This window comes from Solanum pennellii, chromosome 4, assembly GCF_001406875.1.
Source record: "Solanum pennellii chromosome 4, SPENNV200".
Lineage (NCBI taxonomy): Eukaryota > Viridiplantae > Streptophyta > Magnoliopsida > Solanales > Solanaceae > Solanum > Solanum pennellii.
In genome coordinates this window covers 68,636,884-68,662,035 of record NC_028640.1, presented here as the reverse complement: position 1 = coordinate 68,662,035, position 25,152 = coordinate 68,636,884, and the positions used below count along the sequence as shown (strand labels likewise).

Below are 25,152 nucleotides of genomic sequence, written 5' to 3'. Positions count from 1 at the left end.
TAACGTAGGATCCAAACCATGATACTGTAAAATGGAATGTTCAAGATAATCCAATTTTAAACTAGTAATTGCATTAGTGAAGTTTAGTCTCGACAATCAAAAGTAACTACAATATCTGCCCAAACCAGATATTCAATTAATAACCAAACTGAAGTTTATGTGAAACAAACTCATCCAAGGCAAAATTATCCAAAATGCAAGATATACAATGAAAAATTGAATAAAAACAGTGAAATGGTCTTTTGACAAAAAACTTCCCCAATTCTCTACACACATATATGAATGAATTTCAAATGAGGTTGGCGATGGTTTCATTATCAGCAAAAGCGCCTTTCTTCTGACAAGAGAATGTATGAATGGCTAAAATACAACAACTGCACAAACATTACAGGAGAAAAACTGACGGAAGAGAAAATGAAACTAACTTATCTACGTCTGGGCCTGGAGAAACTCGGGGAACCAATATGTTGTGATCCCCTAAAACTTCTACTTGGAGAGTCCACAGATCCTCTTAAAGAGGCATGTGCTGCCTTTGCTGATTCTGGAACAGAATCCAGGGGAGTTGATTCCACAAAGCATGCTGTATTGAGTCTAGTCCTCTCAAGTTCAGATTGAAGTAACTCAGAACTATACTGCTGGGCAAGAGCCTGAAAAATAAGATACAATTGGAATGTATGGTGACAGACAGCATTGTAGCCAGTTAAAGCAGCAAAATTGCAGGGTGGATTTAGACATGACAAACAATATTCATATACTTACGAACGATTAGAATGTGAGCAAAAAGCATATGAAAAAGAAACTCGGAACATAAAAGATAACAGAGAGCAAGTGTTACTCACAATCAGGTCATCGGGTGATACAGTCATTCCTTGCTGCCGGTCATCCAGAAATACATCATCACTTCCACGTGTTGGCCGGCGGTTGTGAGTTGGAGTTTCAGTAGAATCAGCAACACATTCAGTTGCTTTATCTAAGAGGGCCCCTTGTAATGTTTTAAACGACTCCCTTGCTTCATGTGTAAAATATGGATTCAATATGGTCTCGAAGTAATCCAACTGCACATTTAGCCCCACAAACTATTAGAAAGAAGTGTATGAACATGCATCGAATCTACCTACTTGTTCCAAAACCTTTTGGTCACAACAAATATAGCACCTCAGGAAACCAAAAGCACTCAAAAAGCAAATGCAAAGCATCAACCATTATAGCAGAAATTTAACAGCATGGAAAAATGTCCTACAAAGTGCAAGTTAACTGAAAATCACAACAGAACAGTGTCAAGTTTTAGCTTTTTAGTATGTTATCATTAGTTCTCATTATATGCTTAACAATCAGAGACTACAAATTCACCTCAAGCATAAGCTGGCAAAAGCCATTCGCATCTAATGCTCTAAGATCTCTGTCTTGATTTTCATGGAAAAGACTCAGGAAAGTATCTATTAGTCCTTCAACAAGTATACCAAGCGTCTTTTCCAGTAGAGGCTTACAACCAGCAAAGACCTGTGAAGAGAAATCAGTATTACAAAGAAGACCAAATTAATAAGGGATTGTAAGAATAAACCAGATCGCAAAGAAACAATCATTCGTAAAAGGTACAGAAATATAGTTCTAAAGCAACAACATGCCCATAAAACAACCGGTAAATTTTACCTCTGCATGTACAGCTACTAGAGTGTGTAGCAATTCCACAGCAGCATCTCGCACACCCTGCAAGCCATAGAAGGTCATTCAACATTCAAAGGTTAAAACACACTAAGTTGATGGAAGCATCTTTTCTCACCGTAACTGCTGGTGCAGCACCCCATTGTACTCCACCATCCAAGAAATAGTTTATAGCTGCTGTTCTAATTAAATTTGTCTGACAAATAGACACCAAAAAATAGTAGTTATGGAACCATTATCTAAGAAGTATGCAGTGTAGTCAAAGGCGCGCTTTAAGCCCTTAAGTGAGCCTCAACACGTGTTGAGCGCTTCGTCTTGCTTTATGTGCGCTTCAGTGTCCTCATCAAGGTTCTAAGGCAGACTTTTCCTTGCGAATGAGCCTCTTCTGAAGTGACACTAAACAATTGATAATTCACTTTATCATTATATTTTTTAGTTTCTTTGGTCATATATTTGTTATTCATGTTTATAATTATTAGCCTTGGACTAAACATACATATTTGTATTTTTTTCTCCCTTTGCACCTTTTCTCATTAAAGCACATGCTTTATTTGCACTTTGCGCTTAAAGCCACAACATATCTTAGAGCTTTTTTGCGTTGTTCCCCTTTGATAACACTGGAAGTATTCTTCATTTTTTTCATTAAAGAATGTACAACAAATATCAAGCACAGCATATTTTTTGAGAAAGATCAAGCATAACATATTAATGTTGCATCTTCCTCTCTTTTGGGGATATTTTATCACCACCACGAGAGAGCAACTTATATATCATCTAACTACCTGTCTCGATTCTATGGGATTAAATGGGTAAGGGGTGGAGGTTGAAAGCGACTTATTGGCTATTTGGTGGGGTGTCCTTAATGACACCAAAGAATTCTTCTTGTTCTTTTTTTATTTGTAGAAGTAGCAAAGATTGTATCAAGAACAAGTAGGGGAAGACCCATATTCGACAGATACCATGATAGGAAAATACAACAATATTGATTTCAACAAAGTTCAGCCAATATCTACAAATGTATCCAGGTGTGCTCCCGACAAAAACGTCTAAAGAACAAAAGGTAGACATTTTATAGCAATGTCTTAACCTTCTAGAAAAGCAGGATAACAACAGCATTCCCAGTTGTAATCCCTCAAGTGTAATCTGGGGAAGGTAGGATGTATACAGAGCTTACCCCTCCCGTTCTGGGGTAAGAGAGACTCTTTCCAGTAGACCCTCGGCTCAAAAGAAGTGTATTCAAAGCAGGAGAAGTAAAATAAGGAATACTATTGAAAGGGGATTGGAAATACTGTAAAAGAACATTTGCACAATACATCTTTTGATTCTGGGAAGGCTAGATAAGGTCTGTGTGCCCTTATCAGACCCCATCTGTGGGAATCAAAATGTTCAACCAGAGTAGATAGGCGAACATCAGGAAACTCAGATTGTACACTATTTATGACACGACCAAGTGTATACACCATGATAACCTCCAATGGATATTGATCCAAAGCATTTTGAAACTCTAATTTATTTTATCCTAGGAGTTTTGTTTTGATATAAACATTTTCTAAATGATTTCGGAACATTACTCACAGGAATAACCTATTTTTATATATTTTTAATATAAAATTTCTCGCTGGGTATGTTGTACTCTGAAAAGGTATGTGCACTAGCCATTTATATGAAAGCATGAAGCTTATATCTGTAGAATTGATAATATGTGCATTGTGCGACATGTCTGTTGTAAACTGCAACTATTACTCATTCAAGAATTTCTCAATTCTCTACACAAAATTGCGTCTCCTTTTTAGAATCTTCCAGGTAAAAGTTGGTACAACAGTTTTAAAGTAAATGGAAGGCCTGAGATGTCTAAATGATAGGTGAGCAATGGAAATGATATAACCAAATTGAATGATCACATATATGGTAAAAATTCTTGGCACAGAAAAGACCTGAACTTAGTCATACCTTTGCAAAAGTGTACTGTTCAAGGACCTTCTCTTCAAGCCTCGCGAAAGAAATAACCAACTCTCGGATATCACTGTCCTCTTCATCCTTACTCCTAAAGTAGATATAATAAAGACATGATGTTTGGACTAACATTTGGCAACTTAACAAAAGTTGTCTAGTCAAGGGGGAAAAGGCCTAGGAAAAGATAGCTGTCTATGGGCATTACTGGTTTGCACATTTTGTAATTCCAATATATGTTAGAAATTTGGAAATCCCAGCAACTAAGTGGGATAGATTTAAGAATTCTATTTTGTTATATTAGTAACATCATGCAGAATGAAATTCAAGGTGAGTTGCCTAGAAGAGTTGGTTCCTAAGGGCTTTACTAGTTTGCACAATTTTAGTTGCTGGGATTTTCCAAATTTCTCGCACATATTGGAGCAAAGAAACCATTGAATTGAATTGCTTTTAACTTAATAGTATTTTTGTACCTATTCTGCATCCAAATTTCTTTGTATTTGCAGTACAATTCACGAGCAAGCTCATCTTTACAATATCCAATATTACTTAAAACCATCAGCAGCTGTAGCTGCGGATCAACAATACTTCCTGGCAGTGGTTCAGATGATTTTTCTTCTACTTCAAGATATCCATTCTGAAAATATGGACTTTCTCTGTTGGATTTATTCAGGTTAAGCTGACCTCCAATTTGCTCCAGGTGACCTAATTATCAGGGTAAACAATTTGAATCACCCTCGAAGTTTTTCAGCTGCAGATGCTAAGGTATCAGCTTCATACTTACCAGCAAAATTCAGCAAACAATTCAACAAGGCTAGTCTAACAGATTCCTGGATTCCTTGAAGCTGCACATATATTTCTTCCGACTTCATGGCCTCATTCTGCAAAGACTCTATCATTCTGGAAAGGATAAAAGCACAGCTAATGAAAATGCAAGAACCGAACAAAGTCGAACCCGCTGAAACTCTCACCAAAAGTAACATAATAGTTCTCTGACAGCCTAAAATACACTGTCAACACAGCTCAGAACAAGAAGAGTTTGATCGATTTCCTTGTAACTTTAACCAATAGGGAGGTGCTGTGCTTAAAGTGAATGGCAATTGACGCGAATAAGTCTCTGACATGTTACACTTATCGATTGGTCAGGTAAGATACAACTCAAATCAGATAAAGGGACCCATAGCATGGACATAGATATAAGTGTCGTGCAAGAGACACTGAGGAAAAACAAAATCTCAATATTAACTTCCATTTGATATTGTTCTTTCTGCAATGCAACACAATAAATACATAACTCTCTTGAGGATATAGATGGGAGGTGTTGGAGGATCAACTTCTTAGCTAAGAGCTTGCATGTCTTCCTAAACATGAACGATTTTTGGGGACTTGGGGTGCTTTTAGCAACCTCGGGATCATCGGTCCATCCATCTCTATTAGATTATTCTATCATTAAGAGCAGACAAATACACCTCAACTCTATTTTAAATGATTAGCAGTATCCATCTCCCATAGTTTGAGCCCTCAGATGCTTCCATCTTATCTTATTCACATTTCAGTAGGTGACTCCTTTCCTGCAACGTCCATCTGCTAAATATAAATAACAGCTAACATGAACAAATATACAATCCTTTTGGTTTCTCCTTATACAAGACTTTGTTACTGAACTATATTGCTTTACTCATATTTTCACCAAATTCGTATTCCCTTTCCTCACCCCTCAACATATCTCAGAAATTTCCCTTAGCCTCTTCTATTAAGAAAATACTCCACTTAAATCAAGATATATAAATATATATATATATATATATATATATATAGAGAGAGAGAGAGAACTTAATTTCCATCACAGTTGAGAAGACCTAGAAAAATTCATGTCCTTAGTACATTAGCTTAACAAACTATGTAATTCTTTTGCAAGAATATTTGAGGGATATTTTGTTCCCTCACACTCATCTGATGAGGTTTTTAGTTACTAAGCTCCAAGACTTGATCGAAGCTGGAAACATAAGGTTCAAGGAAGTAGCACCTTGCTGACACTTGCCAGTGAATGGTGTAAAGGGACAAGTGCAGAACCAGTTAATTCTAAAATCACCTTGAATTTAGTACATAATAAGTGGGTTGCAACCTCGATATGGCCACATCTCTATCTCGAGCCAGTGTTGTCAAAGACGTGCTTAAGCTCTGAAGCGAGGCTCAAAACGTGTTGAGCTCTTCACCTCACTTTATGTGCGCTTCAATGTCGTCATAAGGTTCTAACACATAGTTTTCCTTGTCAATGAGCCTCTTTTGAAGAGGTGACACTAAACAATTGATATTTCACTTTATCTTAATCTTTTTCCAATTTCTTTGTCATATATTTTTCATTCATGTTTTTATAATTATGTCTCAAACTAAACAAATATATTTGTAATTTTTCTCCCTTAGTTCCTTTTTTCATTAAAGTCCGTGCTTTATTTGCGCTTAAAGTCCCAATGGACCTTTGAGATTTTTTGCGCTTAAAGTCCCAACGGACCTTAGAGTTTCTTTGCGCTTTACGCCTTTGATAACACTGTCCCCGAGGGATCCCAGAGAAAGTAGAATTAATCATCTCCAGCTTAAACTCTTCTTAGTGACATCTATTCTAACTAGCGAAATTTGCTTTCTATCCAAAAGAATAAGCCTAACAAATTGTTACAACTGTAACAAAATCTTCCTAAGATAAGTCAGAGGCACCTTTGACTAAAATTTAATTTTTTTGATAAAATAAAAGGTTTTCACCTGTATATAAGTGGTGTATAAATGTCGGACACAGTTACCTGGTACCTATTGCTGGTGGGGGGCGGTACCTGTTGCTGGTGGGAGGCGGCAGTTATCCCGTGGAATTAGTCGAGGTGCGCAAAAGTTGGCCCAGACACCACGCACCAAAAAAAAAAAAAAAAAAAGTGGTGTATAGATGTAGTGAACTTAGACAGAATTTTGAGTTTAGAAGTTCAGACTTCATATGCAAGGCCACAAATGACCTTTGGTTAAGTGAGTTTTTAAGAGCTTATAGCTTCTAAAGGCAACGAGAGTTTGATAACTCCATCAAATTTCCTCATTCAAGGGGCACAAGTAGTGTTTTACAAATCCAGGCCAAAGCTAAAATAAGTGCAAATTATCACTTATCTACTCTTTCTTAAGTCACGTACCAATCCTAAAGTCTTACAACTCTAGTCTGAATCACTTCCAAGTGTCAAAGCTTATCATTCATTTTTTGACAAGTAATATCAAAACAATTAGTAAAAATGAAGGAAAAATGTCAAAGCATCAACCAGATTACATGATGAGACAGAATCTAACAACCAAGGCTGTTCAACTTACTGCCATATGTAGGGAGCTAACAGGAAACTAGTGTTTTTTGTATAAATATGTACAGTATTAACAACCTCTACAACTTACACATTGATCTGATCCATTGCAGATGTGATAATTGAACGGAAAGCCAAAGGCAATGAAGAAATGGTGTATGGAGATCTATTCCTTTGTAAAATAGATACTGCGACCCAGGATTCATCTTTTGATATCTCTTCAACTGTAGACCGCATCCATGAACAGAGCCTCAATATGTAAACTTTTGAGACCTCACACTGAAGTGTTCGCAATGCTGCAACTGGTGTGAAGAAATAAAATCTTTAGATACCTCTCATTTACAATAGTCTAAGCAACTCAAATAACTTATGTACCAGCAATTGAAGGAGCTGATTCTTTCGCTTCAAAAGCTTGACATGCTTTGGTTATCTCCTTTATGGCAGCACTCATGTATGGGCCAAGAATATTTGATTCTTCAAGATCCCCAAATGCATTCTGGACCTGTGAGTGTCATTTGAATACTCAGATACATTATAGAAGAAGCAACACATACATAGAAATCATAAAATGTTACACCTCTTTCACCCCGGAGACATACAAATCAATTGCAAAGTCAAGCTGCAAATATTTTTCTTGAATATGCCAAAACGAGATTGATAACAGAAAGATAAACTATAAGGGGTCGTTTGGTAGCGTATATTTAAAAAAAAATCCTGCATTAGCCTTGTTTATTGTGTATTACTAGTACCTTGATTGGTACCCTTCATATTAAGGTGTGTATTGCTAATACCATGGATTTCTAGGTATTAGCAATGCAATGCTTTTAATGCATGCATTAACTCAATTAAAGACCCAATTGCCCCTCTATAACTTTTTTACATCTCTTCCACCGTAAATAATTTATTTTTAATACAATACATTCTATTCTTAATGCATCAGACCAAACAATGCATAAATATAATTTATGTATAATTAATGCAAGCATAGCATTACTAATACACTCTACGAAACGACCCCTAATAGTACAATTTGCTATTTAATGTTAAAGAATGTGGAAACTTTAAAAGGCACAAAGACAACAAACTTAAGAGAAGAGCTTAAGTGGTTGTTAAACATATACATCATAAGACAGGGGATCTGTTTGGATTCAAGGGATTTCAGGCTGTAGCGACAAGAATTTGCTTCCTCACCTGGAAGTTCTTTTATTTTGGTTATATCTGAGAGATGTATCTTTTTAATCATTAATGATTTTGAGTTTCACATTAATTCTTTTTTTTTTTTGAGAAGTACATTAATTCATTTTTTCATCAAAAGGGGAAAGGATAACAAGGATATTTTCAGGACAATAACCCGTAACATCTCGAATAGCAGGTGGTTATCCTTGCATTGCGTACCTACTACCTATAGCACTATAGAGGTGTACCTCTCACTCTGTACACTACAGAGGTGGACTACTCGTGTTGTGTTTCTTGGTTTTATTACTTCAAATTTTCAGTAAGAAGACTTCCGGTCAAGCTTTCTATCCTATCCACCCTATGAGTAAATTCTCTCTCAACACAGCTGAGAGAACTAAACTTAATTCAATTCAACCATAACTTGGTCATACAACAAAGCACAATAGATCAACTAGAACAAAAATTGATCCACTTCTATGGTAGACAAGGAAAGAAAAATTGATAGGTCCCAGCTCCAATGGGAAGTTTAATCATAATGAGATTTGTCACAGTAATTTTACTATCTAAAAGAAGAAAAGGATATGGAGTACAATTGGAGTGGTCTTCATGATTAGATTTGTCACTATAAATAACTCAAAAAAAGAGGATTCCATCTATGCTCTATGTGTCTTTTGTGTGGCGCTGGCGTGCTGCTACAGAAAACATATTAGTGACCTCAATAAAACCCCTCACCAGCAAAAATAAACAGAACAAAAGAAGTAAATATGCAGCCAGGCTCAATACTCATTAATTGAAATGCAAAAAATTTGAAAGTGACGGTCAAATTCTCTTCTTTTTTGGCAGGACAAGTTTGGAAGTGGAGACAATTCCTATAACCATAAATAGAAGACAACTACGTACACAACTACTCAAACTTAACATAACCATCCTTACTTTAATCTCCTACCATCAAGATTGGACATTTACCTTGGATTCATAAGCTGATATAGTACTGCGCACCATCCCAGCAACTTCATCAAGAGAATGATTTGAGTACTTCCCATCTCCTGCTTTTTCTTCACGTTTATTCGCAGAGGCACTCACATTTGAATCAGAGGACACCTGAGAAGACTACAGAACCAGGAGAAAGGGCCATGAAATCAAAGCAATTAGCAGATGGAAATAAATAACAAAAATCGAGAGACGAGACTGCACTTTTTTATACCTTGGTCACCAAATATGGGAGCGAAATATCTACTAAAGGACAAAAAAGTGGTAAATTAGCTACTTACAAACCCCCCCCCCCCCAAAAAAAAAAAAAAAAAACAATATAGTAGATTACCCTCTATTCCCAGGAAGCTAAGAATTGAAGTTACTGATATGTGTTGGTGGGGCCTGGGGAATAATGGAGTGCTTTCTGTGAAGTTCTCCTACGAGAAACTTTTGGTTAGGGAGGAACATGTTTTTCCATGTCGCAGTATGGATTCCAAAGGTGCTGAGGAAGGTGCGCTTTTTCACTTAGCTAGCTTCTAGGGGGGATGATTTTGACAACAAAAAATCTTAGAAAGCAGAAGGTTTTCTATTTCAGAAGGTCTTTCATGTGTAAGAAGGCAGGCGAGGACATGGATCATCTTCTTCTTCTATTTGCGGTTGATTATGAGAATGAGACTCTAAAGAGATATGTTTAGGTGGTTTGGCACTCCATTCTATACCCCTTGTATATGATTGTTCATGGTCACGTCTATGAATGAAAATACTTTTACTTGACCTGGGAAAAAAAGTGGCACAATCACTAATTGAGGGGCAAGATTTTTTTTTCCCAATCAGTTAGCAAAAAATTCAGACACCAGCAAAACCCAATATAAAGATAGTGCAGGACAGTAACAAACTTTCTCTTCGGGGAATCAAAGTTATTTCTTTGACTACACTCTTACCCAAAAAGCTTATATTTTGACTATAAAAATTGTCATTTAGAGTACCTTTAATTTAGTTTTCAACTGGGTAAATATTTTAAGAGATCGATGTCCATATTTACACTGAGAATTACACAAGTTCATCCCTGTAATCTGACCACCAAAATCTTTTGGGACCGTGGGAGAATCTTTACTTCTGAAATAGCATCTAAAGAAAGAAAATGCTTCCTCTTTCTGTCTATCAAATTGGGTTTTGACATGTTTTAACATAACAAGAGAAAATACACACAAAGGGCACATACAGATGTTACTTTGTCATTCAGATAACTCTAAATATCAAACCAGTGAAGTGGATGCTTTCAATTTCCAACTAATGCAAAAAAACGCTACTTCACATCTACAGAGATCACAGAGAATGATGGTTCTATTAGTCAAAGTTAACACGAAGCATTTAATCTTTGTCACTACTGCAACAAGTGACTAAAGCCCAGATCTGGCTAAGAAGATTTATATTAGCAGAGCACTTCTAAACTGGCTGTTTTCAAACTCCATGCATTTTCTCTACTCTCAGACAATAAAGAGCTTAATCAGACACTTGTAAAATCAACTGACCTGGTTAACATTGGGAAGGAAAAATACTAGAATTACTTCTCAACCTTATACCAAAAGATGTATTTTAAAATGTGTTACTCTTCCAAAACTCTATAACTGTGCAAATCAAGTAAACAGGTAAGCAAAAGAATGTCTGTGATTATGTTTCTACTACTACTACTACTACTACTATTATTATTAGTAGTAGTATTAGTATCTTCTTTTTTTTTTGTGAAAAATAGATTTACAGCCCCAAAAAGTAACAAGGGCAAGATGCAAATTAGCTGTTCTTTTCCGAGACTGAACCAACCAAAAAAACACAACAAAAGCTCTCAGGTCCTCATTGAATTTGTGAATTATCAGAAAATATTTGCTTATATATCCTGGGTTTTGCACCAGCCTATATAAAGTATACTGGGTAGATTAATTAATTACCTTTGCGAATTTTCCACTGAGAACTGCAACAGCTACTCTCCAAAAGACAGGTACATGATAGATAATTACAGCAGTCAACCTCCTTATATAACTTCCTCTGAGAGCATCAACCTTTTCACCAGTGAATTCCACTTGTTGTGAGTCACCCATCAGATATGTATTTTCAATTGAATCAGAGTAAGCAGCATCTGGCTGATGATCATTTGGGACAAAAATTAGTTATTAGTTTAAAGTACAGTTAATTATCAATATTTTTTTTAGAAAACACAGTTGGGCTTACAGTATTGTTCAAATCTTGCTGAATATGCCTCCATTTTGCATCAGATAAAGCTCTTTCACGCATCTCAGTCCGAAAATTTTCCGTTCTTGCTTCATGATCCAAAGTGCATTTCTCAAGCAAGCCTCGGATTCTGTGGTTCTGTCAAATGGACAACAAAGAGGACATTGCAGAATTTACATCCCATCACGAAATAAGGAAATAATTTTTTTTTGAGGATTAGTAATGTTGTATACTTCAGCATTGAGGATGCTGGCCATCATCAGAAACAAGTTACAAAGCAAGTAGACTCCAGCTTTACAAAGCTCCTAGAAATTCTACTAACTCCACTATTTCCTCTATACAATTCTGTTTACACCAAAAAAATAAAGTCTCCAGGCAATTCCATTGGACTGATCTGATTTTGTCTTCAAAACACCTTCCATTTCTCTCTCTCCAGACTGACCACCATATGCAAGAGGGTATTATCGTCCACCATTTTTTCTGACTTTTACTCCCCCCTCTTTTCATCCAACTCCTCATTAGATCGGCTGTATGTTCAGGCATTGTCCACACTGTCTTTGTGAGACTGAAAAACATGTTCCACAATTGGGCAGTGAATTTACAGTGTAGGAACAAGTGATTGTTTGTCTCCCTAGTCTCATTGCACAAAAACAGTCACCACAACTCTCCCCTTCTTTAGTAACACTTCATGAGTAAGACATGCCTTTCTTACCACTAGCCATGTGAAACATTTCACTATGCAGAAGAGAGACTGAAATAATTACCATATCATTTGCCTCGATTAAGGAGAACAAAGTGCCAAATATCCTCTATGCAGAAGAGAGAGGGTTTCACAACCAACCATGGGTTTTCTGTTTTTATCGGACTATAGCAATCAAAATCCAATCTTTTTTTCTCTCAAAGTACATGATGCACATGCAACCCCCAAAACCCTCCTTTTTTTGGACAAAGGTAAGAGCTTATATTAAATCACAAAAAAGGTTGTCAAACCAGTATTTATAGGAGTAATAGAAGGCAAAAACTGCTACCCCCATCCCACCACATCCCCAACCCTCTTCAGATAACTAATGTTCTCTGCCTATCAAAGTAATGTACATCTGACGCTGCAGCATTCACAAAAAATAACAAACATACTACATTAATACTCTCTCCTTCCCAGTTCGTACAGCAATGTGGGGATGTTCTAAAATGTCCGCCTCCATTCATCACTAAAATTATTCTATACAACTTTCACTACTTCTTTCTTCTTTTTCTTTTTTGAGAAGGAACTTTCACAACTTTTAAGAATTAAAATCCTCAACTTTATATACTATACTATTTTAAACATTTATGTCGAATTAACTTTTTATGAAGTAATTGGATTAAAAGGCATCAAAAAGATGCAAGAGAGTTACAAAGTAAAATAGGTGATAACTCCCGTTAATACCAAAAAAAAAAAAAAAGAGTAAGATCTGGGAGTTAAAACTACAGCAAAAACTCAAGGCTATCAGGCCATTGAGAGGGAGCTAATGAAATCTAAAAAGGAAATTACATCAACGTATGGTTATTGTTCTAATGTTTCCGTCCCCTCCCGATAGTCAATACTCCATCCATTTCATTTATGGATCTCACTTTCCTTTTTAATATGTTCAAAAGAATGTCATTTTCTATATTTAGTAATTCTAACTTCTCACATGGCACTTTTGGGACCACAAGATTCAAAGGGCATTTTGATACGTTATCAACATCTTTTGTTTAAGACTATGAGATTCAAAATCTTCCTTTCTTAAAGTTAGTGTGCAGTCAAACTAAGACAAATTGAAAAGGAGGAAGTAATATTATATTATTTCAATTTTTATTTTTTTGAGAAGGTAACATTGTGTATATTCATTGGAACCAGAGCTTGGGTTGCACTAAACCATAAACATATTTTCAAATTTTTGTTTTGACAAGGAATATATTTTCAAACTAATATCCTAAACTCTGCAACAAGTAAAATTAGCAAAGATACAATGAAATGAAAAGTGTATGCAGTCAAAAAATGAAAACAAGTTAGGAGTTTCCTCACGAACAGCGTTGCGATCTATCTCCAACAACAGGCCTTTCTTCTCTTATTTGATAATTGCTTCCAAAAATTCTCCATTTTCTTGCTGATCTGTAGATATATTTTAGGGTTCAACTTTTCTCTATGGTTTCTTTGTTCTTTACGAAAACCGTGGTGCTTGGATCAGCTTACCTGCACCTCGATTAATTCCCCAGGTACCTGCTACCTCCCCCACCAGCACAAGTGTCGGGTAACTCTATTCACTAAGGCTTGGACCTTTTTTTCTATGATCTTTCTTATGACCCGTCATGAAAACTAAAGACCAATTAGCTAGGATCTATCAAGACATTGTGACTAATCAAATGTTTCTAGTATGTGGCAGATTCCATATCGCTATAACAACGGGCTTGTTATAATTTCCTGGGTAATCTTCACGTCATGATTTACCTTTTGAAATTGAGCTGGGCCTAGTCTGTTTTTGTACATGGTCCCAAAGTCAAACTCAACCTTATTCTTGATTCACTTAATGTTGGGCTAGTGGATGCTCCACATGTCTAGGTTTAAGCATGCGACGGAAGGAGTGTTAGGTTAGAAAACAGACATTGGCCCTAACTTAACCCAAAAGCCAACTCATGAGGTGAGGATAGTCCAAGACTATCTAAAGAGATAACCACCTATTCCCATCAACCAATGTAGGACATCATAACATCTTTCCCACCCTCTCGCATGACCAGGCCTAAACATCTAGTGTGTGTGGAGAAGGGGTGTTAGGTTAAAGAAACTGGACATTGGCCCTAACACCAACCCCAAAAGCTAGTTCATCCAGTGAAAATTGTCCAAGATTATATAAGGAGACAACAACCTAACCCATCAACCAATGTAGGACACCCTAACACCTCCTCGAGCCTAGACATCTAGAGCATGGAAAATATAGCATGGATATTAACATTGAGAAAACAAAGAATATGAATAGGTCTTACTCCAATACTATGTAAAGAAAATGAAACCTGATCTAACTAACCCAAAGCTAGCTAAGATCATATAAGGAGACAGCAGTTAGCACCTTTTGTGATTCTAACGACTCCATTCCACACACCCAAGATTGGACATCAGGAGTGTGGACTACATAACATGAGAACCCAACATCACATAAACCAAGAATATGGAAGGGTTTGACTCAGATACTATGTTTTAAAAAAAAGACCTTGAGCCTAACTGAATCAAATAAGCTAGTTCTTTCTTTATAAGAGAGAAATCCCTGAGAACTAGTGGCACGTGGTTCAAAATTTGGTAGATAATGAGCCCCCACTTTTATCCTTCTCCACTTAACAATCAAGTAATATCTGTTGCAGAATTCCAAATAGTGATTAATGCCTAACCCAATCATCACACATTACAACCTTACCACTAGACCAAAGCCCTGGAGCCAATACGGAGAGCTTGATTATGAGGTAAGAGTTGTCTAAATCACCTAAGGAGACCACTCATACCATCAATAAATCAACATGGATCCTAATAGATTCAAACAGTGGGTTCTATCTAAAGTTAAAGAAACATCAAACAGCTATGAGTTCAATCAATGGATGAAGCATACGAAACTCATAGTGGAGTTACCAGTTGGTATTAAAAACCTCATGAAGTAATATGATATCCTATTTTATCGATCTTTTGTTTCTATTATTAGTATCATTAGGTTTTATGTTTGATAAAAATTATTTCAAAATAAAAACAAAGAACAAAATAGAAACCAGTTGTTGGACCTTAGAGTCCTCACCTGTATATTCAAATAGTGCCATACAGGATCTGATTCGGGCTCCAACTCCAACAAGAGTCTCACATTATTTTCAAGCTGCATAAAGCATTAGAAGTCATATATGAGTAGCAAGTATTTATAGAAAAATACTTTAAATTTTTCTTGAACGTTACAATCTAAAGTGTCTGTTAGATGGTTGCACACAAATGCACAGGGCCATAATTCAAGTGCAATTAAGTAAATAAAATTGCAAGGAAGACATAGATTGGAACTGTTTGGTTTACTCTCAGTAATCTGATAATTAAGAACTGACAGGCATTGATATAAGCAATTTCACCCTTTTTTATCATGGAGTATCACATTTTCTCTTCATATATATAGTGAGATATCCAGCCATTTGTATGGAAGTTCATTTATCACACTGCAAAAGCAGTTTCATCGACACTGCAGACTGCCATCAATTTATCAGGCTACTTGTCTACTTATATAAGACATTTGATAGATGATATAGGCAATTTGTAATAGACAACATACACTCAAGCTCTTTGTATGGGACATGTCAACCCCTCAACAAATTGTAATTTGAGGCTGTTTAACTCTAACTTTGCTGACTCCAAACAATGTTCTTACTACTGTTGTTATTTGCATTTGGTTTTCTTTTAATTTGTACTTCCTTGTTACTTTTTCTGCTCTTTATTTTTTACTGTGTTCAGATTTTCGCATCTCACAATGAAAAAAAGAAAATATATACCCAGCAAAATGTCAAGGCAGTGTTTCATATTCTTCAGTTGAAAGAATATCTAGAGGATTTGTATGACAGAGTAATCCGTAGTCCATCTTCCTAAATAATACGAACTATTTTTTGATCAAGCTGGGAAAAACGACAAGGATGATTATGCCATGAGCCTTTTACATACTTCTCAAAGGGGGTGAGCACCAGGAGAACGTTGAGACGCCATCAAATTAGAGAACTCTCGCAGTTAAGTTCCTTTACTATTCATATTTACATCCTTTGCTTCGTAAATAAATACTGGATTTTTAATTTCTATAGAAGTGTATGAAAAAATGTTAGAGATAATAAAGAACAAAAGGTTCTTTCGAGCACATGTCGTCAATCTACAATAAAAAGAACAAGCCATAGATCTTTTGAGTCTATTATACACAGTTCGAAGTTTGAACATCTCACTGGATACAACAGTAACTGAAAGATCACCCCACCCCCACCCCCACCCCCCAAATGACTTCCTGCCCTGACCTGTTACCATCCCTACACCGATTCCAAGAAGTTTTCTGAGGCAAGAGAGAAAGATTAGGCAAAGCTATTTACAGCTAAGGAAGCTCACTCAGTAAATTAACCAGTTATATACAATTATAAGACACCGACAATTTTATAAAATAACCCCAATCAAGTTCCGCGACAGTACACAATTACCCCAAAATCATTGTGAACACAAGACACTATATAACAGGAAAATGTTTGAGGCATTTCGCTCCTATCACAACTTACTTACTATTAACAAGAAAAAAACAAGTATTAACTAGGCTAGACCAGTGCTGTCAAAGGCGTGCTAAAAACACGCTTAAGCGCTGAAGCGAGGCTCAAAACATGTTGAGCACTTTGGTCTGCTTAATGTGCACTTCAGTGTCTATTGTCAAGGCTCCAAGGTGAAGTGTTTCCTGAAGAGACAACACTACAGAAATGATATTTCGCTTAATCGTAAGAAAAAACTCAATTTCTTTGTCCATATATTTGTTTTCATGCTTATAATTATTACTCTTGGACTAAACATGTATTTTGTGTTTTTTCTCCAGGTGCCCCGTTTTCCATTAAAGCCCATATTTTATTTGCGCTTATCACTCCAACAAACCGTTTAGACCTTTTTGCGCTTTTTGCTTTAGATAACACTAGGCTAGACACAAGTGGAGGGTGATACTATGCATCCTGTCACCAGCATCTCCTTAATGCTGAAGAATACACCATTACCATTTTCCATAAAAAAGGTACTATGCATCCTTGCAGATAACAAATAGGTTTCTTGCATTAGAGTCTAATGGTGTATACCTCTCGTAGGTTACCCTTTTAGTAATATGTGATCTCCATTTATCCCAAAATAGGTAGATAAAATGGGTATGAGACAAGTAGTCAAATAGAATGGCTTCAATAGCTGACTGGTTACTAAAACAAAAGTGGATGTCCGATAGAAAGGAGGGGGGTTAGCCAAGTTAGTTGGAAGGTCCAAGGACAATGTCCAAATCTACATACTGAAAGTTCAGAATTTTTTTTATTTTTTAACTATAACCATGCAGTTCAGGCCAGCTTGAGCGCACTTCGTCTAATTCCAAAGGATACTTGTCACTTCCCACCAACAAGAAGTATCAGTAACTCTAGCCTTTGTACAAAGGCTGGAACAGATGGGAAGAAATCACCTAGTGTTATGAGACCTCATGGTCTTACCCACTTCATAAGTCACTAGGCCACACCCTTGGGTGCAAGAAAGCTCAGAATATGATTTCATATTTTCAAGTATAGCAGGCGAAGAGTTTTGAGATCTTTTGCCTTTCAACAATTCAAGTGTATACAGTATTAGAGAGCATTCCTTGTGGACATCTAGATAACCAAACAGTCTACAGTAATGCCCTAATCATGCATCGTCATGATTTTTAACTTCTTGATTATGCTGCTCAGACTCTTCAAAAATGCCAACATGTCTACGTTGTTGGATTCTCAAAAGGTGGTGCATTTTTGAAGAACCCGACATGGCATTAAAAGTGAATAGTCCGCACAACTTAGCTTTTTAATGTTGGTAACTGTAACTTACATTTGTTAGGTCAATCTGAGGATCTTCCAGAGACTTGTAAAGCTTGCCTTTAAACTCTTGCATAACTCTTTCAACCTCCTCAAGTACACGCTTCAAAATTCCAACCTGAAGGAAAGACATTCAATCAAGAGTGAGTAACACAGATAAGGTAAAAACTATGAAGAAATGCGAATAAGTACTCAATTCAGGTCAGACACGACCAAAAAAGATTAAGTATCCGTCAATTATTGACCCAAAAATGCTAAGGAACATATAAGTTATAACAACGTCAAATCGCGCCTGACAATAATTAAATCAAAACTAAGCCATAAAAGTGTTAATCAGCTTGACTAATCAGAACACATTCAGATGCAGAGGTTGTCCAAAGCACCTAACATACTTTTCTTAACAATTAAATACAATGTGTCATTAACAAAGCATCAGGACGCGGTCGCACCTGTTCATTAAACAAACTGTTAGGGAAAAAGCAAAATCATCTATCGCTTAAATAGGAGAAGCTTCTGCAAAACATTCCTAGACTACAATATATTATGATAGGATCAAAGCATAATCAAACTGGTAGACCAAAGTATAACGACTATAAAACCAATTAACAAGTCAAGGAAATATAAAGGCTAACCACAGAGGGGGTGTACAAATGAACACATCAAAACTCTATATACCATTGTCATGTGGAGGATAATGCATTCAACACAAAGCATATGTTAATTTACAGCATTAACTAGATCATCCATACATGAGAAGGAAGAACGATTGACTTTGCTTTCCTGTACTCCCTGACAGCCAGGTCATATTCACCAGTACTAATGCTATGACGAATCGTGCTGGGCAAGTTAAATAGTGTTCGGAACCTTTGCAGCATTCCTTGAACAGATCTTATTTTCTCAGCTTGAGCCTGCACAATAATGATAACACTCACAAAAGGTTAAAAAAAAAGGAAGTAAATAACCACTCACAGATCAAAAAATTTACTAGAAGTATCCATAAATAAATAAAGAACACGCTACCTACTTGTCTTTCGAATAGTGGCCCAAAAGCACGATTAGCAATTGAACTGACTCCTTCGATACAATTAAATAAGTGAGAAGTTCCAGAACCTTCAGGGTCTTCCTCAATCCGCCTTAATTTTGATTCAATATCTACAGAAAAAACATTGATGACAAACTAAAAGTTCCTATCATAAATGAAAGTAACACCAAAATCCTACAGGACGCGTAGCTCACCATCAATTGTTGTTTTGCAGGACACAAAGCAGTCAAAATTTTCTTTAACCAACTGTTTCCTCTGTAGGGTACGTCCTTTAAGATCAGTCTTCACAGCAAGAGCACCTGATTCTAACTCAGACGCGCTGGTGTCTTGGTGAATTCGACAAAGGAACAACTTCGGGTCGAATTTCTCAGAGAAGTAATTCAACCTCTCTGCAAGATTAGATATGAACTTGTTAGAAAACGAGTGCAGAAGAATAGGAAAGGGATAGGTGATATAGACTGAACATTCCATTAAACATGATTGACGAGAGTCGAGAGAGAAAGTATGCCCCTAGGGCTTTGATCTGGTGGTAAGAGGGTAAGAGCACAGCGCGCAATGTGTGGGTTAGACGTACATCAGAGGTTTGAACTCCACCACAGACAAAAGCCTAATATTTAAGGGGAAGGGTAAAGGGATGTGTCAATTATCCACTGGGTTTTGAACCATGCGCCACCTGGATCTCGGGGATTCCTTGGTTATCTTCTGAATAGATTGAGTTTAACGCTTTTTGAAATGATGGTTAATTAGACAGCCTATCAGGTGTTTGTTGCAAAGATTTCTCGGTGATTAAAAAAAAGTTCAGAGAGAAAAATATACACAACACATTCTTCTACCACATGTTTCGTTTATAAAGGTCAATAACTTATGTGGGATATGGGGATGATATATCCCTTCTCTTTACATGTCATCCCCTTATCTAATCATCAAACCTTACAAGTATCCACATTACTCTATTTAAGTTAAGTTTTCATAGTATTCTGCTAAGTTGCTCGGACACCGGTGCAGGAGTCCAATACGGGTGCAAATCTAGAGGTTGGATCCTTCATGATCTAATTTTTAAAATTGAGGGATATAGATCCGTGTATGGATATGGGTGTGGGGATTCACCTAAAAATAATTAAAATATCTAAAATAGAGAAAACCTAAATTATAAGATATTATGTAGAGAACTAGATGAGAATCCAGGAACAAGATTAAATGAAACATAGTGACATAGAAATATTTATATAAAAGGTATTCTATTTTCTTCAATTTCACCTTAACTTTCCTATTGATTATACAAATCATTAAAACTGTCTCGATTTTCCCAATTGATTTTGGTCAAAGTACCCAAAATAGGTTGACCAAATCAGACACAAGTGGGCCACCAAAAGTGAAGAGTCCGAGCAACTTAGGTATTTTGTATGACCAATTTAAGTGTCCTTACTTGAAATTCTAAGAAATTGCTTATGTACGCTTGCTATAAATAAATCAAATATCCATAGTATAGTCACATTTGAATATGTGAGAGCATTGTCCATATAGTCATAAGATAAACAGAGAACTAGCTCTTGAATATCTAAGTATCATGTTAAGGAAACAAATTGTTGTAGAGAGAATCTACTTGGATAGCTTAATGATCTTTTTGTAATTCACTCTATAGGCTTTTAAGGCAATATATAACAAGTTACCCTTAACGATGGGAGTGTATTCGAAGGTTTTACTTGACACACCCGCGCGACGTGACCATTATATTGAGCCTGAAGATTGTGGCATACCCGCCCTTATGGCATCATTTGCATTTGGAGTCGGCTAGAATGTCATATAGTAGTTGAGTCAGCTAGAATGTCATATAGTAGTTGCCCCCGATTCGAGTCAATATGTGGCACATATGGCCTGCCGGCAGACCCTCATAGTGAACCCACAAAGGGGTGTCGTATCAGACCGATTACAGTATATGCATAAAAACATAGAGATAAACTTTGGGAAACTCGTGTCTTGCAGTTGACCTGCATCGTCTTTGACAAGCCTTCACATTATCATTTGTAGTAGAAATAGTTGAAGTACTTAACTTAGGCAAACTATAGATGTTATATATAACGAACGCTTCTTTGGAGTTTGGATGTCAGAGGCGAAGCCACATTGTACGAAGGGGTTTCACCCGAAACCCCTTCGGAGAAAAATTATATTAATTATATATGGTTAAAATAAATTTTTATGTATATATAGTGGATGTCTAACCCCCTTCGGCTACTTCGTGTGTCTATTTCTACATATTTTTAACCCACTTATTTGAAAAATCTGGCTCCGTCACTGTTGGATGTTATGTGCTGAACTTATCAAGTTGGTGCATGTGTTACAGTTTCATATCATATATCTACTCCTTATATGCTTATAATTCTTTCGATTAGACATTCGGTTCATATGAGCTTCCATATCTGTCTACCTGTTATTCTTTCTACTTTACATACTAGTACATGTTGTAATTTTTTGGCCAGATAACTTTAAGGCCTATATATATATATATATATATATATAGAGAGAGAGAGAGAGAGAGCATGTGTTGGTTATTCCGCTTGCTTTAAGCTTATAACTTCAGGCATGACATAGCTTATTTGTGGAGCATGATGTTCATACAGTTCTTGTCCGCCCTTTCTTTTGGGGCGTGACAAGTAGAGAGAAAAATATACACAACACATTCTTCTTTTTCCTCTTATCATTAGAGAATGATGCACTAATTTATGCATGCACTTCCATGTGGACACAATGAGGCCCCATCATATATCTATTACTAAGGAGTCATTTGGTTTAATTTCAAGTTATGTTGGATTAGTTATGATTGAGATAAATTATGATGGGATAAGTTATGATAAGATTATTTTTTATTGAGTGTTTGGTTTGTTGTATTCAAAATAAAAAATTTGAAAAACAATTTATTTATTTACAAAAATGCCCTTCATGAATGTACAATGTGATGTATAAAAAGGGTTTAAAGACATATTTTTGTCATTTACTTATTTTATCCGGGTATAAGTTATCCTAGGATTACTATACCACCCAAGGGGAGGAATAACTTATCCCGGTACTAATTATTAATCCCGGGATAAGTTATCCCGGACTTGCCAACCAAACAACAAATTAGATGGCACTATAATTTAATCTCAAGACTATTTGGTATTATCCTTCACACCAAACAACTCCTAAGAGTGAAAATTCATCACTTTAAACTTTAAAGTAACAAACGAGTCGCAACCTGGTAGCTCTTTCTACAACGTCCTACAATTAGCAATTTAGTGATGGTAGGTTCCTCATTTACCATACAAATGTTATTCTCAAAAATAATGTCTTAGATACTTTACACTACAAAAGTTATCACATGGGAATTAGGTATTGATAAATTTAACATTACATTATGGACCTTTTCTTTGGTAAATACCAAGATAGAGGTCAATTGTCAGCAATGTCCAAAACAAACTCACACATGAGTATGTCAAGCAATTCTTTGCTGCAGTAACCATTATCTCTTTAAGCTTATCTAATTGGTCTGAGACATCCTTAGAGAACATAAATATATTGCAGTGCAACAACATCGAAAGTAACTTCATGATAGCAATCCAAGCTTCACATGCTTACTCACACAACAAAGCGGTGTATTTCATAGTAGACAAGGACAAGTCATTTCCCTACGGCTCACTCACAAAGGCAATGAGACTTTGTAAAAAATCCGCAGGAAAACAGAGCCCCCTCCCCACTATGAATCTCAGTCCTGATTTACAGAATGCCACAAAAATGAATGGAGGTGGAGGTAAAGTAAACCACTACAGACCTAAAGGGTAATCACAACACAAGCTCATCACATATCACAAATAAGATCCTCATTATCAAAACAACAAGCATCACCAAATACAGGATCATAGAGATGCAATATCATTCAATCCACTACGTCTTGTAATGGAGTTCAAACTTCATATTTACCACTACGTTTATACATACACCGGATAACCATGACTTTGAATGGGCTCACAAAAATTCTTTCTCCCCTTTTCCCAGATAAAGCTAACCACAGATATGGTCCAAGGAAAATAATGAACAAAGAGGGACAAGACAGCATTTTAGAATCAAATAATTTGGTGGCAGAAGTAAATACCTCGAACATTGGGGTCTAAATGATCTCTGTCGCCTATGGATGGGGAACTTGATATGTTCTCACTAATTAACCTTAATGTTCTGTTGTCAACTATCCTGTCAACAAGAAAACAGCATCCCAATTAGCACAAGTATCAAGAGAAAGCAGTCTGTGAAACCAGTTTTTTAACCATGAACAGAAGTACCCCAATTTTAGAGGATCGACGCATTCCATGCCACGAGGAAAAGACTGCAAATTATTAAGATCCTTTTTTGGGACTGCTGTCTTCTCCTGCTCAGGCTTTTGAGTGGTTGCAACCACTCTTGCCTCCCTCATCTCACGAACCCTGCGTCTTAGCTGCACGATATTCAATCTATGAATCTCTTTATCTATTCAAGCATGTTTAATAATCAATAATTGTGCAGAAACAGAAACACCAAGAACAAAATAACCAACAACACAAATACATATAGCTCCTTATGATTATGGTTCAGTAAGATAAATAATTTTGCATAGAGCTCCATATTGATATGACAAGACCATAATAACTAAGACTGGTTCCCTTAAATGAACAATCCAAGCATAAGTGAATTTCAATAATTATTCAGAAGCAAAATGAGTAATCATAGAGTAAACAGACATATAAAAAGAACATTACTATAGATATGTGCAAACAGGTTTATCAATTGAAGCAAATTTTTTTATTGTATACTTAAAACAGAGTTACTAAAAAGTTAGGCTCAGGCAGTGATTCAGTGCAAGCACTAATTCGGCAAAGTATGCACCTTTTTCCTTATAGGCTCTACTTTAAAAGAGGAGAACTAAAAATGAACAGTTCCTCAAAAATTATCAGTACTAGAAATGCCCTGGCATTACGGGGAACTTGCTCAGACAAATATCAACCATCAGTAAGAATGAGTCCACAGAATAGTAGCAGCATCAGTCAACAACGACATACCTCAGATTCATCAACACGTTTCCAGGAATCAGGTTCGCCTCCATCCCACAATCCATCATCCTCCTGTCCAGGTCTTCCTCCACCACTAACCACCCGATTCCTCGACCCAAACCCGCGATCCTTGGACGAATCCTCATCACCAGATGATATACTCAGCATCTCGATTTCCGAGTCATCATCATCCTCCACAGTTTTCCTCTGGTTACTACTACTCTTCTTACTGGTCTTCTGCATCGCGGCGGCAATATTAGGGTTCTTCCTCTCCGACGTAGCACCACCAGCAACTCTCAAATTAGGCTGCGACGGCGGCTGAACGAAGTTGCGAACTGGTTTTGAAGGTTGCTTCGATGGTTTCTGGTAATTAATATTGCGTTGTGCTTGCTCCTGTAATGCGATCTGTAAAAGCTCGTCTTCGTCGTCAGTGTCGGTTGACATTATTTATAATATTTGAAGATTATTAAAGTATACTATTCTCGTGAAAAAAAATTAAATGGAGTGTGTTTGAATTTTTGGGATCTGTGGGTTCAGAATTGTGATGATTAGTTTAATTTTATTTGTTGTTGGTTAATACAAAGGTGAAATGTACAGGGGAAGAAGGAGGGTGGAAGGAGATGAGAATCGGGTGTGTTGGTAATATGAGTTGGAATTTTACAACTTTCTTCCTTTATTTGCTGCGTCCTATTTACGGCGGAGCGGAACATTCATCTACGGCTGAAATTGCTAAATGCTAATCTTCTAGGAAGTTTGACGCTAGTCATTTTAAAATAGTTGAATTTTAAATATATCTAATATAATTTTATATAACCATAAATAATATTAATCAATATTTTATAAGTTTCAGGTATATATTTAGCGTAATATTTTTATCTTTATTTTTTTGTTCAAAAATTCATACTTAACATATATATGTTTATCGTTTATGAATGTGTACATATGATAATATTAATATTTAAGGGCAAATCTATGTTGAGTGAAGGGGTTATCAAAAATTTTATTATATATCAATGCTATCTATAATTAGTAGAAATCTAATACGAGCTGGTTTACATTTTAATTTTTAAGTTTTGAATCGCGAATTCAATTCTAAATTTATAAGCCAATGATATAATTTATTTATAAATACAATAGTTAAATTTTAAACTTGCTTTCTATA

The 25,152-nt window shown here is 36.2% G+C and overlaps 1 protein-coding gene across 1 annotated transcript; it reads right to left on the bottom strand.

Annotated features, from left to right (window-relative positions):
• Positions 1-185: 185 nt before the first annotated feature.
• Positions 186-24,722, bottom strand: LOC107017660 (exocyst complex component SEC5A). Its single transcript, XM_015217859.2, has 21 exons — positions 24,000-24,722; positions 23,247-23,398; positions 23,063-23,157; positions 19,131-19,325; positions 18,919-19,046; positions 18,644-18,802; positions 17,908-18,012; positions 15,110-15,184; positions 11,313-11,450; positions 11,033-11,224; positions 9,081-9,224; positions 7,314-7,440; positions 7,030-7,240; positions 4,397-4,512; positions 4,086-4,317; positions 3,613-3,706; positions 1,781-1,858; positions 1,651-1,707; positions 1,351-1,500; positions 840-1,055; positions 186-647 (listed from the first exon to the last, which is right to left on the bottom strand). Exons 1-21 carry the CDS (start codon positions 24,432-24,434, stop codon positions 426-428), a joined length of 3,321 nt encoding a protein of 1,106 aa, XP_015073345.1. The 5' UTR covers positions 24,435-24,722; the 3' UTR covers positions 186-425.
• Positions 24,723-25,152: the final 430 nt, after the last annotated feature.

Coding starts and splice junctions, on each gene's coding strand:
- LOC107017660 (XM_015217859.2), bottom strand. CDS start 24,434: ATGTCAACCGACACTGACGACGAAGACGAGCTTTTACAGATCGCATTA. Junction 9,225..11,032: donor TCAGTGGAAAATTCGCAAAG/GTAATTAATTAA, acceptor CTGGTTCTGTAG/TCTTCTCAGGTGTCCTCTGA. Junction 1,708..1,780: donor GTGCTGCACCAGCAGTTACG/GTGAGAAAAGAT, acceptor TATGGCTTGCAG/GGTGTGCGAGATGCTGCTGT.